At 44.5% G+C, this 16,456-nt stretch overlaps 1 protein-coding gene across 1 annotated transcript in view; it reads right to left on the reverse strand.

The window, feature by feature from the left end:
* LOC111861462 (zinc finger protein 184) overlaps positions 1–15,536 on the reverse strand; it is a 30,379-nt gene extending 14,843 nt beyond the window's left edge. The window contains exons 1-5 of the mRNA XM_033750315.1: positions 15,342–15,536; positions 7,472–7,764; positions 5,908–6,050; positions 4,758–4,933; positions 4,366–4,576 (exon numbers count right to left, since the gene is read on the reverse strand). Of these exons, the coding sequence (XP_033606206.1) occupies positions 4,366–4,576; positions 4,758–4,933; positions 5,908–6,050; positions 7,472–7,764; positions 15,342–15,412 (894 nt within the window). The 5' untranslated portion in view covers positions 15,413–15,536. The remainder of the gene's footprint in view (positions 1–4,365; positions 4,577–4,757; positions 4,934–5,907; positions 6,051–7,471; positions 7,765–15,341) is intronic.
* Positions 15,537–16,456: the final 920 nt, after the last annotated feature.

The raw sequence follows: 16,456 nt of genomic DNA on the forward strand, positions 1-16,456 counted from the left end.
TAACTTCTTGGGGGTGCCTTTGTTAAACTAAAATTAATTTTTGCTGCTCTTTTTCTTATATCGTGACAATTAATTGGCAGTCACCTAAACATGTTACGCAACAGTGTAAATATAACTGGACTTGAGTGTTATCTAATTCTGTAATCTCAGTCCGGCAGCGGCACATATTTCTATGATCGAATATCACTGTATTTTTACTGCTGTTTATTTGGCCAATGTCGAATTGCAGCACAATATCTGGGAATTCCGAATTATTAATTGTAACGAAGTTCTGAGAAAACTAAACTGGTTTAATTTTATTCATTCTGGTCCGTCACTCTAGTTAATCATTATAAAATGATTTGACAACATCGTCCAGTGTGACTCAGTATATAAGTATTTATTTAATGCCTTTACATGTTTCGGTCAGTTGTGACCATCTTTAGAACGGAATAACAACATGTTAAGGAATTACTATTACATGTATCATAGTACATAAGCTTATAGTTTTGTATAAACATTTTGAATTAAGTTAAAAATAAATTACTAATATTCTTAATACTTAAAATCTTGGACCACTGAGGTTTGTGTCTCCGTTTTTTATTTATTTTTATTTTTAACTTAATTCAAAATCTTTATACAAAACTATAAGCTTAAGTACTATGATATATGTAATAGTAGTACTTTAACATGTCATTGACTTCTGAAGATGGTCACAACTGACCGAAACATGTAAAGGCATTATAGAAATACGTATATACTGAGTCACACTGGATGGTGCTGTAAAATCGTTTTATAATAAATTAAAGTGCTTTAACTAAGAAGGAATTTAGGCTTGCTCCAGCCCTGCAAATGAGATGGCGAGACAGGACAATAATCCTGTCACATTTCTGTCACTTCCTCATTTTCGGCCACATTAAATGGCATTTCAAAACAGGGAGCTAAGGATAATATCTGGACCTAAGAGGGAGAAGGTAACAGAAGAATCGAGAAAACTGCATAAACCATGATCTTCATAAGTTCCACTCTTCAACATATACAATTAGGATGATTAGGATTATCAGATGGAGGAAATGTAACTAGCACGAGGGAGATATCCACAAAACCGGAAGGGAAGTGCTGCTTGGAGGACCTCCGCATAGATGGGTGGACAATATTGAAATAAATTTTAAAGAAATAGGCTGGGTAAATGCATGTGGGCTGGGTTCATTTAGTTCTTCTGGAAACGGTTCCATAAATGGGGATTCTCATGAATCACTCTACTCCGCTGAGTTTATTTGGTTGACAGCGAAGCAGTGGTCCTTCTGACCTAATTTTGAGAGAGTGGCATGAGGAAATGGTCAACGAAGGTTCGTCTGGATGTACCACATCCTTTACAAAATGTTACGCAAGTACATGGGCGTTGTCAAGATTCTTTTGAAAGCGGCCAGGAAGAAAATTTGCTTATAAAGTTGCATTTAAGCTGGCTAAGTCTGCTTTCACTGATGAACCTAGCTACACTCTTCAGGATAGAGTAATAAATATTTTTAATTGTTGGCATTAATATTTGGTACTTCCTGTTTTCAATTGTGATTACTTTAAAAAATTTAGGAAGGCAATTGGGGGAGATGCATTGCTTTTCCCTCCTTTACAAAATGCTTATATGTATGTGTAGTAACACTTATTAATGTTTAATCACGCGACAGCAGCACGTTCAATGGGCCCAGCTGATGACGAGACTTCCTTCCCGTACACTTTGTGAAGGAAACCGATCCAATTCTGAAATACTGTTATATTATTGTATATTTACGTAAACAGTGTCCACTGAGAAAGGAAGCCATGGCACAAAGTGAGCACCTGACCACGTGGGATACTTTGGCCTGTTCCTTACTAGAAGATTGCATTGTCATGCTGATATTCCTCAACATACTGAATACAACACGGTGTAATCCGGTGAAAGTCAACACATCGCGTCCATGTGTCAGAGTTGACGAGAAATCCAACAGACGGGAACGTTCTTCACATTAAGTTTTCGACTGTCTTCGAGTCAAATTTAAGGTGTGATTTAGAAGTAATAATCGTCAAATTGAGGACAGAAGGGGTAGGTTATGATTCCTGCATACTGGTGGTAACTTCAACAATAACAGATGCCTCACATCATCAATATTCATTTATTTGCATGGACTCTGCATGCTATGGTGCAACTCACACGTCACATTTATGTGATCCATCTGATTCTTACAATAAACAGCGATAACTTGCCTGAACATTAACCGGCTGATCGCCGTTATGGGGATGGAATATTCCAAATTTCATTTTTTTTTTCACGGCAGTGTCTGTTAAGTTTACGGTCTTCTGGAACATGAAGCGTTATTGTCGAACACCATATACCAAACAAAACCACGTGACATAACATTATAGAAGACAGCAAATCTGAGGACAATGTTTTTTATGTGAGGTAGGAGCTGAATTGTTATGAACTCATGACTTGAAGGGCTAATGTGAACTGTGCAGAGATCGGAACAGAGATATATGTAGGACGAACGCACAAGCAGACTCCACAATCCGCTCACACATGAGATACTCCCTGACAAGTCACAGCAGAAGACAACAGTTCGATCCTGTGTCTAATCTAAAAGCTGAAGGCATTCACAAATCGCTGTCAACATATTCCAGACCAGCCTAGTCTTATGATGAACACGGCGTTGGTTTGCTTCACAGTCTTTGAGTCAACGTACCACAGAAACAACTTTAAATGCCATAGATTCTGTGTCATAACATGGCACATGCTCAGAGCGACATGGCTGCTACTTCACTTCGAGTGCAGCAAAGTGCATGTCAGTTCCAGTCCATGCTGACGATCAGTTATCTGAAGCGGGACTTCATTTTACTTGACTCGATGCGTGAGAACCACAGTTACATGCCAACGTCATTTAGGATCAGGTCCCAGAAAAAGGACCTCTGGTATTCTGGCAGATAGCTCCATTATCGTGGGACCCAGCACAGTGTTGAGGTAGTGCTCCAGGGCGCTGCACTTCTGCTGGGAGTTTGTATCATTGGAACTGCCCCAGAGTACTGCACCCCCTGCATGAAACTCATTCACAACTGCCAGGGAGTTTCGCAAGTCCTCCTGTGGCAGACAAAACATTCACATTCACAAAGCAAATGGCTGCCCTGCCAGAATCATTTGCAAACCTCACACCCCTTTCACTTTCTCACACAGTATAATGAGAGAATGCTGATGCCAAAGGATCGGACTCGAGATTTTGAAGTTTTTGCACGTTCTCAGTCGCCTGATTATGAAAAGTAATATTTGGAATGCCGTCTATCCTTATGTATGAATGTATGTATGTACGTATATATGTATGTATTTATGTATGTAGGTATGTATTGAACCTCGCTTACATCGGAACGGTTGGACGAGTTTTTATTCGTATTCGGTATTTCAATATCTATCCATCATAGGTCAACGACCGGCGACTGAACATTTCAGCTTCAGGAATTGGGGGCCCTTTATTTCGGTTCAAAAAAAAAAAAAAAGACGAAATATGGATTGTCTTTAACGATTGTGATTAAAGTTCATTAGTTTATAGAAACACCCCCCAAATGACTCACCATGGGCGGTATTTCAGGAAAATAACGATAGCGCATTAAGGGCCCCACTGCGAAATATCGATTTAGTCGAAACTGGCTTTGCCGGTAGGATGACACTGCAGGAGTATGGGTGACACTGCTTTCATCTGTGTAACTCTGTTGCCAGCTAATCGTGTCGCGATTTCCTCGCTGGGGTGAAGACTGTCCCGCTCAGTGGATGTTCTTTCCCACCGCAAATAGAAACATACGTGTACACTGCGTCCTAAATGCAGAACAGAAAACTTATGTCTAACTCACATAATGTTAAGGAGAGGCTGAAAGCGACGCCTCTATACAGCTTGACTGCAGTCAGTTTGACTGATATGTCTACGAGGAAATGACACCTGACGCAGTTGTTGCTCGCACGTGGTAAACTGCAACCCACAAAGCGATGCCACTGTCAGTTAATGTGACGATAATTATACAACACGATATATTTCTTTAGTGTTAGATATAACCTCAGAATTTCTCACCGACTCCATAATTAAAATATATAAAATATTAAAATAGACTTGATAAAAATGTGTAGGTAAATTTACTGTGCAATGGCATACGGCTACCAAACACACACATGCTTCTCCACTGCTGCAATTCCTTGACATGGAGCAGTTCGCTCTAGCGGTAACAGTAGGGACCTTCATTCAGGACGTACTCAGTTCGAGTATCGGTCGGGGCACGACATATCACGACTGACGTTCTTAGTATCAGTAACTGGATGAAGCAAAAGCACGCGAGGTTCACATGACTAAGCGCGACGGGCTTAGCTTTCCTTACCTGGGTGAGGAACTCCCCCACGTCCTGGTAACGATAGCGGATGTAAGCATTGACAGTTGGTTTTTCAAGACGTGGCACGTTCCGGGCAACTCGCACTGTCTCGTTCATGCGGCCAATCGCAAACTGGACGCGCCGTTCAGGTGTTGTGTTCAGCTTGGACAGGTAAAGGGACGGGAACAGCGCTGTGCTGCTGTCAAACAGCCACCGGAGCCTGTGGTATAAGAACGTCTCTTGTTACGGAGAGGCAAGTTCGGGGACGAATCTTAGACAGACAACGGCTGCGCTGGTTCGGCCAGATTAATATTAATTTCTTTCGCGAGAAACTGGTGCACATGCATTTGGAGCCTACAACTTTCTATCTGAGGCAGGCTTTACTAGAGTTGAGCACTCACTCATCGTTCTCGTGCTGAACCTGGGCCTCGCAGCTGGGCTTCATGTTCTTTGGTGTGTAGTTGAAGCAGTAAGGGAATATGTAGTATCCCCACTGACCGCTAGGGCGCATCTGTTTCACCAGCTCGAGAGACGACAGCAAGAAATCACGTGCAGCATTCTCAAAGCGACGTGAGGCCTGCAAAACGAAGCAGCATAACACCGAAGTATCAGTATTAAGGATTTAAGATTGTTTCTTCAATTCGTTTCATCAGGTTTTGATCTCGAAGAGTAAGGTCCTCTGGGTTGTAATGCCGCGTGGTTCGGAGAGAGCCCCAAACGAGCTCAGCTGGCCGCTTGCTTGGCCTACTCTCCGACAATGAAGAGGATGCGATATGTTCTATCGAAATATCTGGCTCCCTCAGAGCTACAGGGCATTGCAATTCAGAATCACCGCCGTTAGAAGCGCAAATCCTAAGTACTGTCCGACATCTCTTGCTCTTCATACAGCAGGTACAAGCCTCCAACTTCTGCACGACGTTTGCAATAAGGTAATGGACAGTAGGAAACGTAAGTTGCTCACTCTGTAACCAGCCAAGTGCAGGGACAGAGATGAAGTCCCCAACTTAAAGACTGAGGATGTGATAATGTGCTGCCTGGTCATGGATATCCCACAGCACTTCACGGGTTGGAGAGTACGGAGAAATGGTGGAATTGTGACTGGGAGGGGAGAGCAGAAGGATCTCAAATGCCAGCTCCAGTGCCACTTCGTCCACCAAGAATCTCACATGGGGTCACTCGGGATTGAACTCGGATCTCTGCGGTGAGAAGCCCGTGTCTAAACGGCTGAGCTATGGCATGGCCAGTGTCCGAGCAAAACTCTTCCATGAAAATCACCGCTGTGATGGGTTCCAAGCAGCGGCCTAACCAGAATATTTTGCATGGAGGGGGGGTGACTGCAAGAACATTTTCACAGACAAGTTTAGGTCGCTTAAGACTAATTCTACTGATCACCTAATGCCTACAGAATTCCGGATATAACAATAATTTCATTTAGAACACTTCTGATATTGCCATTAACGTTGGCTATACTTCATTCTTTTCTCCAAATTTTACTTCTTCGAAGAATTCAGAAGAGACAGGTCCCCTTCAGCGTTCATGGTTGTCAGTTACCTCTGCTTCAATTTGTTTAGGTGTCCACCAAAATGGTTGATGTCGCTTTTCAATCTTGCGAGACACGTCTTGGTATGGCAACATAGATGCCCAGTTCTGTCTCCAGATGGGACGCCATTTCTCGAAATCAATAACTCCCAGACCTGCACAGCCAGATACATTGTGATACAATCTGTGATCAGTCCACAAGCCTTCTTAGAAAGATACATTATGATACAGTCTCTGTTCAGTCCACATGCCTGCACAGCCAGGCACATTACGATACAGTCTGTGTTCAGCCCACATGCTTCATCTGTTTTCATGCTGTGAGGCTTGGTCCACTGACAGACAGAAATCTGGCATCAAGTAACAGGAAACTTAGCAGTAAACTTGGTAGCACTGATGATTTGTATTCATGAGGTCTCAGGTTTAATTGTCAGGCTGGAGACTGGCTATCCTGATGATAGGTTTTAGTGGTTTTCCTCAGTCCTTCCAATAAAATGTTAGTGTAGTTCTTTAATTAGGCATCGAACGCTACCTTTCAGATTCTAATTAATAATCCATGAATCACCCTACCAGACAACCCTACTAAGTCTCGGCTACTGATAATGTCATTAACACCGCAAAGAAAAGCGAGTGACAAGGAGTGGACTGAACTTGCAAGCAGAGAATAGAATTTGTTTGACAGACACGCGGCTCGAGTTGCATGACAATCGATGTTCAGACTGTTGCGTGACACCTTGTAGTTCGATAGATATGTGACTACAAAAATACACGGCATCACATATCAGAAGACTGAACATTGATTTCTGTGGGTTTAGTAAGTCATTCTTTCTAGACATCAACTGCCAACTACAAAAATCTAACATTTCTAATTTCTTGTCATACAAATTATCTTCATTCAGTTCACACAGCGCGAGTGCACGTGGAATGTCTTACTTAAGTACGTTCTAAGGCCGCGCCATAGCTCAAGCGGTTAGTCGCTGGCTTCCCACCGCGGCGGCCCGGGTTCGATCCCGGGTCTGGTCAGGTGGGATTTGTGGTGGACAAAGTGGCGCTGGGGCAGGTTTTCTCCGAGTGCTTCGGTTTCCCTTGCCAATCTTCATTCCACCAATTGCTCCACAATCACCCTCACCTATCATCTGGGGCTGGTACAATAGGCTGGAAGTGGCCGCAGTATAAGGGATTTAGTCCCACCCCACTAGCAATAATAAAATAAGTACGTTCTATGCGTTGAATTGCTTCTTTCATAGCAAGAAGCAGCAAGAAGCAGTCAAACGCAAGACTGAAGGCTCTCTGACTGCACTGACTGGCCTAGAGCATTCAGGATACAAGAATACTGTTTCATACTCTCTCAGTTTTCGGCAGCAATATTTAATATATTGCCTCTCTTTACAATTTTGATCATATTCTCAAAAAATTCAGGGTTGGATGCTTAACCCGCCCCCACTGGGGTCAGTGGTTAACGGGGACACGGACTGAAGAATGTTCAGAGAGGGGGAAAGCAACAGACAAGTAGTCTCCTGGCCTGCACTCCATTGGTTACCTCCTAAACACGACACAAGAGCATGGAGGAAACAGTTACCCCGGAAGTTGTGGTCAGGCACGAGCTCGTCCACCTGTGCCCTCAGCTTGCTAAGATGTCGCGCGAGGTCTCCCTCCTGGGGCACGCCCCCATTCCGGAACTGCAAGTTGCCGCGCTTATCCTGCAGCAGAGCCGGAAACTCTCCTGGATCATACAGGATCACCATGCGATCTCCCCGGAACAGGTCTCCGTGGTTCTGCACTATACCCCAGCGGCTGTGGACGTCACTGAAGTTCATCCCGTACCGGTGACACATGAATGTGGGCACGTTCCAGAACACGCGGAAATCTGTCCTGCAGGTGAGAGTGCATCCACGTAAACAGAACGGGCAGAGCAGGGGCATCGAAAAAGACAACAGAACCCAAATTTGCAAGGGGGAAGAGCATGGAATGACCCAGAACAAGAATGTTCGGCCAGGCACTGGAGAATTTCAGGAAGGCACGACGAAGTTGACGAGAAATCGAAGAGGAGCGATTGTGGGAAGGAGGAAGAGGTTGAAACGTGTCGTCCATCAACCCATATCAAATGGAAACAATGCTTCAAGACGACGAGAAAGAAGAAACGCAAAGTTTACCTGTGTTTATATACCATGCCATGTGTTGTCTGGAGGCCGTACAGGTACATTTCCATACATATACCTTAACTGAATATACATGTATTCCTGTAAAAGTATAATATAGTGCACCGCTGGCAACCAATAGAGATCAGAGATTCATGGCTACCCCTTCGGCACATCTTCACCGCACATACACGTACATCATGAGTGGACTATAGATGAACTCAGCTTCAGGCTTAGACAGCTTTAGCTCCTGTACCATAACCTGTCTCAGAACACAAATCCTGCCTGGGGTCAGTTACTTCATTATCCTGATTAATCATTGGAAGGACGTACCGCTTGCTTTCAAATTCAGCAGCTCGCCCAAACAACGAATTAAACTGTGTTTCTTTACGACGCGTTCAGCTAACTTATATAGCGATGAAGTGTAGGTTGATACAGGAAAGATGAAATGAAAGGATTAGGAAGGAAGCGATCGTGGCCTAGTTGATGTATTATGCAGGAATTTGCCTGGAGGGACTGGGGAAAATTACGAAAATTCTGAGTCAACAGCAGTTGTTACGACCGAGATCCGAACAGAATGCCTGTCGAAAACGAGTCAAGATAGTAACCGTTTGGCCCAGCGCGCCCTGCTTTATGCGTTCCGTACGATTCTCACAATAAGCAGGATTAACCGGCTGGGCTCTGTAGCGGAGACGTGATGTTTCCTGTGAGGTACGAAATGAAATCTTATGTATTATTTACACGAACTTGTGACTTCACACCCGTGTGGAGGCGGTGTCGAATACCTCCACCGTGACCCTGCGAGTCGTAGGAGGCGACGAAAAGGGAAGTCTCAAATCTGAGACAGTAAAATATGGTCGCGAGTCCCAAGGGACTCGGACCCGAGAAAGAATGCGCTGGCAAGGGCCAGCAGCGTATGCAAAAGACAGATCCGTCCTCTCGTCAGAGACGGCGCCCCACAAAAACAAGACCGTAACTGTCAAACGGTAATAATTAATATCTCGTCATGAGCCTCAGATGGGGCTCGACACCAAGACTTACTGACTGACTGACCGTCAGTCGCAATGTGACTTTGACTTGTGACTTCAACAATTGACACGTGCACGATACTTTCCACTCAGTGACTTCACTATGGACGCCTGCACGAAAACCGAGAGAGAGGAAACGTGCGAAATATAATTATGAACAACAGAGGGAAAAGGTGAGGAGAACGAGGCAAGTGGTGAACTTAAAATGGGGGGGGGGGAGCCAGGATGATCGTCATCTCGCGAACTGAACCCGGCCGGATGTGTCCCCCATTCGCTAACACAAGAGAGTGTGTGACTTGTGTCACTGTAGCAGTAACACGAATGACCAAAGTTTCATTACTGACTTCTGCGCCGGATACAGTAGAGACCACTGGCGTCGGCAGGGGCAAGAAGATAGGCACGTGCCGTCTCCCCGTATTGTTTTGGAAAGAATCAAAACTGCGGAAAGACGGAAATTCACCAAAAAATTCTAAAATAAAAAATTATTCTTCTTCTCTGAATGCTTTTGGACTATCAGCAAAACGTTCTTCTAGGGATTAATTGTAAGGCTGCAAGCAAATTCTCTAGCTTCCCCCTGCAGGAGACACTACTCTGCTTCCCCGGTAGGTAACTGTAACCGCCCTGTGACGAGCTCGGACGAGAAACAAGGAACATGTACAGAATTCTGTGAGTGAGCAGTCACTCGGAACTGACAGAGCAGAGAAAATGGCCGAGGACCGCGCTGGGTTCTGCTGGCAGTCGGTGGTTCCCCCAAACAATGTGCCTCGAGCCCTGAAGCTGAGAACCCTGCCAGCGACAATTATTACCGAAATTTCCGTTTGCTGTGACTAACGAGGAAGATGTGACGCCGTGCATTTAGGAAGATAGGTACCAATGTTTCAGACGCACCTGCTACCTCCACCTTCAGGGTAGAAGAATTAGCCACGTGGGAAAATAAGGGTAAAAGCATATGGATTTCGGAAAGTGAAGGGGCCCAGGAGACAGTAGGTCTCATATCTACGGCTTGAAAAGCCCATATCCCACAGAACGGCAGTTGCTGGCTGGACAAGTTTGACGGGGCCTCGCGTGTGTCCCCGAGGCTGGGAGCCCAGCGGTCTAGCCTCAGGTCGGCAGAGATAGCCTCGTATCAGACGCCTTCGCGTTACTTTCCAACAGTCCAAGCCGAACGGGAAGCAGATAATAGCCGACCGAACAGTGACGTCACAGAACATTTGATTGTAGTAAGAAAAGACGGTCGTATCGGAGGAACTTGGCCCACTGTGGCCGGTTTCCATGACCCGAACCATTAACCCGTTGGAGCAAAGTGCTTACTGTAGGCATGCGGATTGTGACCTTTGTCCTCACAGTGCATTTACGCATTCCGCACGATTCTCACAGCAAACAGCGATCATTTCCCTAAACACAATTAACCGATTCATTTTTATAATGGAGATGGCCTTGTTTATCTGCAGAAGAAATACGTTTCGATAAGCAGCTGACGTCCGACAGACATTGCGAAAGTGTTTCCAGATTGTAGACCGACATGGCATGAACACTCGCTATGTTTCTCAACCGGTGGGATGTGAGGTCCTCAAAATAACAACTTTCATTATTGATTAGTTCGACACCAAAAATGCGACTGGCATTATTGCAATAACGGAGCGAAGCCTGGCGTGCAAGGAACTTGAACCCTCTAAGACCGAGTCAGAGCTACTTTACGACTGGCAATCAGTTCGTCTTGGCGATAAGCCCCTTGAAACTCACGACCAGTAATTCTATTTTCCAACTGAACAATTGCGATTATAGTCTTTATGTAACATCCTCTCTGACGAGAGGATGGGTCTCTCGTTTACAATTGCTGCTGGTCCTCGCCAGCGCATTAATTCTCAGGTCGGGGTCCCGCAGGATTCATGACCACACTTTACTATCTCAGATTCGAGACTCCCTGAAAATGGTGGGACGGGTCCATGTATTCATATCCCCCAGGAAGAGGGTGGCCCGGTTATACCCCCAGGCACTGGGTTCCCATTTCGTCGCCTCCTACGCCCTTCAGGGCTACGGTCAAAGTATTCGACCCCGCCTCCACATGGGATTTTAAAGACTCAAAGTCAAAGCCACATTGTGACCGACGGTCAGTCAGTCAGTCAGTCAGTCAGTCAGTCAGTCTTGGTGTAGAGCCCAGTCTGGGGCTCATGACCAGATATTTATTACTGTTTGACAGTTACGGTCTTGTTATTGTAGGGCGCCCTCTCTAACGAGAGGACGGGTCTGTCTTTTGTCAGAGTCATTGTCTGCAGTAGTAAGTCATTTGTCATAACGTAAATGATATTTACATTTTACATGTTAATAAATGTATATAAAATATATGCAGGACCTATGTCAGTCCAGGCTCAGTACAGCAGATTATGCCATATTTCTAGTAGCTTCCGCGACAACGGCAGTCTAGTCATTTGAACGGTCGTATGCCTGACCGCCGCCAAGTTTAAGTCTCTTATACTTCCTATGTAGGGCTTCGCCTTGTCCAATATTGAAAATATTTTCGTTGCCATGATTTTGTATGACTTCCGCTTGTTGCCTGCATATTTTTCTTACATAATCATATATGTACGGGATTTTGAAAGCAGTGTGCAAATCGCGAGCCGGTGTGTGCCTTGGAAAATTGCCAATGGTGCGGAGAGCCTTGTTTTGTAGGCGCTGCAATTTCATTAGATGGGTGTCTGCCGCAAACTCCCAGGCGGGACTAGCGTAAGTCATTACAGATCTAATGAGAGCTTTGTGGAGGGTCAGTTTAATCTTAGGGCTTAATCGCTCACTTTTAAATAGGGAATAAAATCTTATAAATGATCTGAAGGCCTTGGTTTCGATCATTTCTATGTGCAATCTCCATGTAACCCTCCTATCAAAGATTACGACGAGATATTTTACACAATTTACACATGGAATATAGCTTCCATTCAGTGTAAGATAACACATTGGCGGACGACGACTGCGAGAGAAGTAGACCCCCTGAGTCTCATCTTCAGTAATTTTGATATTCCAGCGCTCACTCCAGGTCTCCATTGAGCTGAGACCGCGCTGGAGTTTTCTGACAACAAAACCCTCCTTGCGATCTGTCGCTTACAGACAGGTGTCGTCTGCAAAGAGGGCTAGTTGGAAGCCACGTGTTTGGGGGGCATCATTTATGTACATATTTGAAGAGTAGGGGACAGGAACGAACCTTATGGAAGCCCTGCTTGCATTTTCCTGGGCGCAGATATTTCGCCTTCCACTGAAACACTGAATTTTCGTTGTGAAAGAAAAGATCCAATACGCTTGATTAAGTTTGTCTAAAATTCCAGGTTTGACAACTTATATAGCAAGCCCGAGTGCCATGTAGTATCAAAGGCTTTTTCGATGTCCGAGAATACCGCAGCCGTAGATATTTTATTGTTGAAAATAAGGGTCACGTGGTCCGTTAGCCTCATACATTGCAGTGTCGTGTTGTGACGTGTACGGAAACCAAACTGGCCTGCGTCAAGCAGGCCTCTTTCTTAAATATGCTTTTGGAATATTTTCAGAATTACTTTCTTTTAAAGACTGAATTTTTTCTACATAATATATAAAATACAGTTCATACCTCACAGGAAAGAAATTACGTCTCTGCTACAGAGCCCAACCGGTTAATGCTGTTTAGGGAAACAGTCGCTGTTTATTGTGAGAACCATATGGAACACACAAATACACTCTGTGGGCAGAATGCACAGTTTCTTAGTATGTTAAACAGGTGGTATATGTAGTAACTGCTGGGCTTTAAGGGCGCTGTTAATATTGCTCTTTGTTTGTGGATTACCGCGGCACCTGATTGTGCTAATCGTGCCTTCACAAGGCCGAGTCTTTTCATTTCGAAAGTTCTTAACAGTCGATATTATTATTGTTAATGTTATCACTGCTCCAGTTAGTAAGATATACGAGACGTTTGTACATATATGCACGTGAAAACAAGGGAAAGTGATAAAGCGCTGACCGCAATTTGTTTCCAAGTAAGGCCGTCAGGTGACAGTGTGATAATGCAGGGACTATGCTTCGTAACTACCCTGTTACCGAACGCAACACCAGACATAGTTTTCGTAGGAACTCACTGCATATAGCCGAGCCTATCTGAGTAGCTAACAGTAGCGCAGGTACTCAAGAAATTCACAGCCTTTTATGGAACTCGAATGTTAATTACAATGTATACCAGAGCCCACCCAAAACTGGTTCCTCCCCTGAGGCAGATGAATCCAATCTACAGAGTCACGACCCATTTTTATAAAATCTGTATTAATATCATCGCTTCTATGTACCTCTGAATTTTCTAAATGATCTCTTCTCTTCAAATTTTCTAATCAAATCTTTGTGGTTTCTTCTTTTCTCCCACGCATGTTACATTACCCCGCCCATCTGGCAGCACGTGATTAGACAACTGTAATAATATTTCGTGCATAAATACTACAGACAAAATTAAAGTTCTGCACGCTTTAATCTTTACATGTTTAGATAGAAGACGGTAGGACAAAATGTTGTATACCGAATGGCAGCAAGCATCCCCCGAATATAATATTCTCTAAATTTCTTCGTGAAAGCAATTTTGATTTCTCACTGTCACTGCATTTCCGAAGGTTCGTTAGCGATCTTCATGTTATCGTTTTGGCCCGCATTCTGGTGACGACATATCAACATACGAGTACACTCAAGTCTTTCCTGTATCTGCTTTTAGACCAGCCTCCTAAGAGCGCCAATTAGAGCTTCAGTGCTTTGTTAATGGTGTTCATGATCTCACCAAACAAATTAACATCATCAGCACAGATCAGAAGCTGATATGCCTATGTCCCATTCAGCTTCAGTTCCTCTGGGTCTCTTGCATTTTTTTAACAGATGAAAGTTCACGAGAATTTTAGTCACAGGTATTGGCTAGGAAGCCACACACACATGGACATGACATGTAAGTGGTCGCTATAGAAGTTAAGACAGACGTGGCTTCTGTGACTGCCAATGGCACGACCCAAGTATCATATTGTACCTGCGCGGGCGACGAGCGAACACTTTTTGGTGGATTAAATTCGGAAGGAGCATGCTTCGAATCCTGGATACTTGTAATACTTGTAATGACGCTACATTAAAATGGGCCACGAACAAGTTCTCTCTAATGTATGATAATGACTCCCGATCTGTCAGGGGAGAGTTTGCAAGGGAGAGCACGTTGACCTGACGCCGACTGTGATGCTAACCTCTTGCGGATACGAAAGTTTCGCCTCACTGCCTGGAGTCAAAGTCCGATTACACAGATGTACGCTGTATTACGCAGAACGTGTGGAAGTAACCGCTCTTCGCCCGGGATACGGTTTTAAGATGAACCACTTTGTAAGCAGAATACATTCGGGAAAATAGCAAATTTGCGGTGTGTGTAACGTGCGCTCACTCCACATCCGCAAATTTTCGAGTTTGCCGCCGCAATATGGTGGCTTTGGCACGACAGCGCAGGCGCGCGCTGCTCCCCCGTTTCAGTACCCGACACTCAGACCACAAATACATGAGGGAGACTCGAGCTGCCTCCCCCGCCGCTAGATTGAAATCCACAAGGAACTATGGGGGGGGNTATTATTATTATCATTATTACTAATACATATGTAGTGAAGAGTCTTTTTCTATTGACTAAACTTTGTATTTGTTCCCATGGCCTGTATTTTTCTTCTCAAGCCCCGTGACCTGTCGTGCTGTAAACCCTAACATTCTACACGCGCGTGAATATACAGGAGGGTTCACTGCATCAGAAGGATGCGAGTTGCCAGACAGTTCGCCCACTGTTTCGTGCTATTGACTCTTACTGACAGATTCCTTCAACCCTCTCACAGAGTTAAACACACGCCCACCCCCTTACGCGTCAATTTTACACATTTCGTAAGAATCTGCCATCGTCTTCATGTTCTGCAAATTTTTTTACTCTCTCAAACTAACATCGTAAGATGAAAACAACACAACGTAAAACGAGCGCCATTAAAATTTTGAAGCCTTTGAAGCTTTTCTAAATATATGAACATCCACTTTGTACATCACAGAGAACACATCTCCACAACAAAGCCCAACCGGTTACTGCTGTCTGCGCAAATGATCTTGTTTATTGTGGGATCCGTATGAAACACAAATACGGTGTGGGCAGAATGCAAATTTTTTATGTTAGAGCAGATGGTACATATAGTTACCACTGTACTTGCAATGTAAGCAATATTTCAAAATGGCCGTCACTTGAAGAGCAATCCAGTCCTTGCTCCTGTGGCTGTGTCCCTACCTGAGGGTCGCCGGAGCCCCGTCCGCCGTCAGTAGCAGCACCAGTAGGACAAGCGCACCGCGAAGTGCCATGGTGCGCACTGACAGACGCTAGCCCGCTAGCTCGCCCGCCCTTATATCGGCACAACGCCACTTCTTGCGTTCCCAACTTCGAGCACAAAACACGGACAAGTTTCAGGCGTGGATAAACCCGACAGAAAGAAACAAAGTTTTTGCTGCTACACGTACATCTAGCTGGTAGACTTATGGAAAAAAAGTCCTGTGTGAGTTCAAAACCTCAGGTATCGCGAGTTTGCTTGCAGTGTCACGTGATAGTCACTACAGACGGGGTTTGGATTGCTAATCGGATTGACTTAACTCTTACAGATCCGTGACTACAAGTAACTATAGCGCTATTGCTAATTCACACACTGCAGTTCACTACATGTCTATAGTCTGCTGTACAGTCGTTGCCTGGTGTCGGATATCAGGAATGTCCTCTGCTTTCGTGCTCACGTTTTTACCGGCTGGCGACTGTCCCACAATTCCCTGCACTCAAATTCAAAGTCGAAGTCACACTGCGACTGAGTCAGTCAGTCAATCTTGGTTTTGAGTCCAATGTGGGCTTTTAAGAACCACATAAAACACAACTACACTGTGGGTAGCATTCAGGTTTTAGATTTTTGCTGTGGTACATATAGATATCACTGTGCTTTAAAGAGTTAAACAGATGCAATCTGGCTCGACATATCTGTCTCAACAGTCTGACTGTTAACGTAAACATGCTTTCCTGAAATGTGATGGTGAAGTTCTAACTGTGCTGAAGATGTACAGAGGAACGGAGGTATAGCTCCAAGTACTCTTAGCCTCAACAATAAATGGAGAAGGGTTGCTAGCTTAAGTCCCTGGTACCCACTGTACGGGAAGTTGAGTGGACATGAGACCAGATCTTGACGCTGAGGTGATGAAAGAAATCTCTTGTGCCTGTTGGGAATCGAACAGATATTTTAACTCATTGCTAACAGAGAAATAGTGTTGAGAGCAGTGACAATATATTTTGCACTTTATCAGCACTTCCAGTGTAATTATCATCATATTATTCCTGTCAACTCATCATCGCAGCAACAAGTCCCAACT

Source organism: Cryptotermes secundus, unplaced genomic scaffold (genome assembly GCF_002891405.2).
Source record: "Cryptotermes secundus unplaced genomic scaffold, Csec_1.0 scaffold693, whole genome shotgun sequence".
In the NCBI taxonomy this organism is placed as follows: Eukaryota; Metazoa; Arthropoda; class Insecta; order Blattodea; family Kalotermitidae; genus Cryptotermes; species Cryptotermes secundus.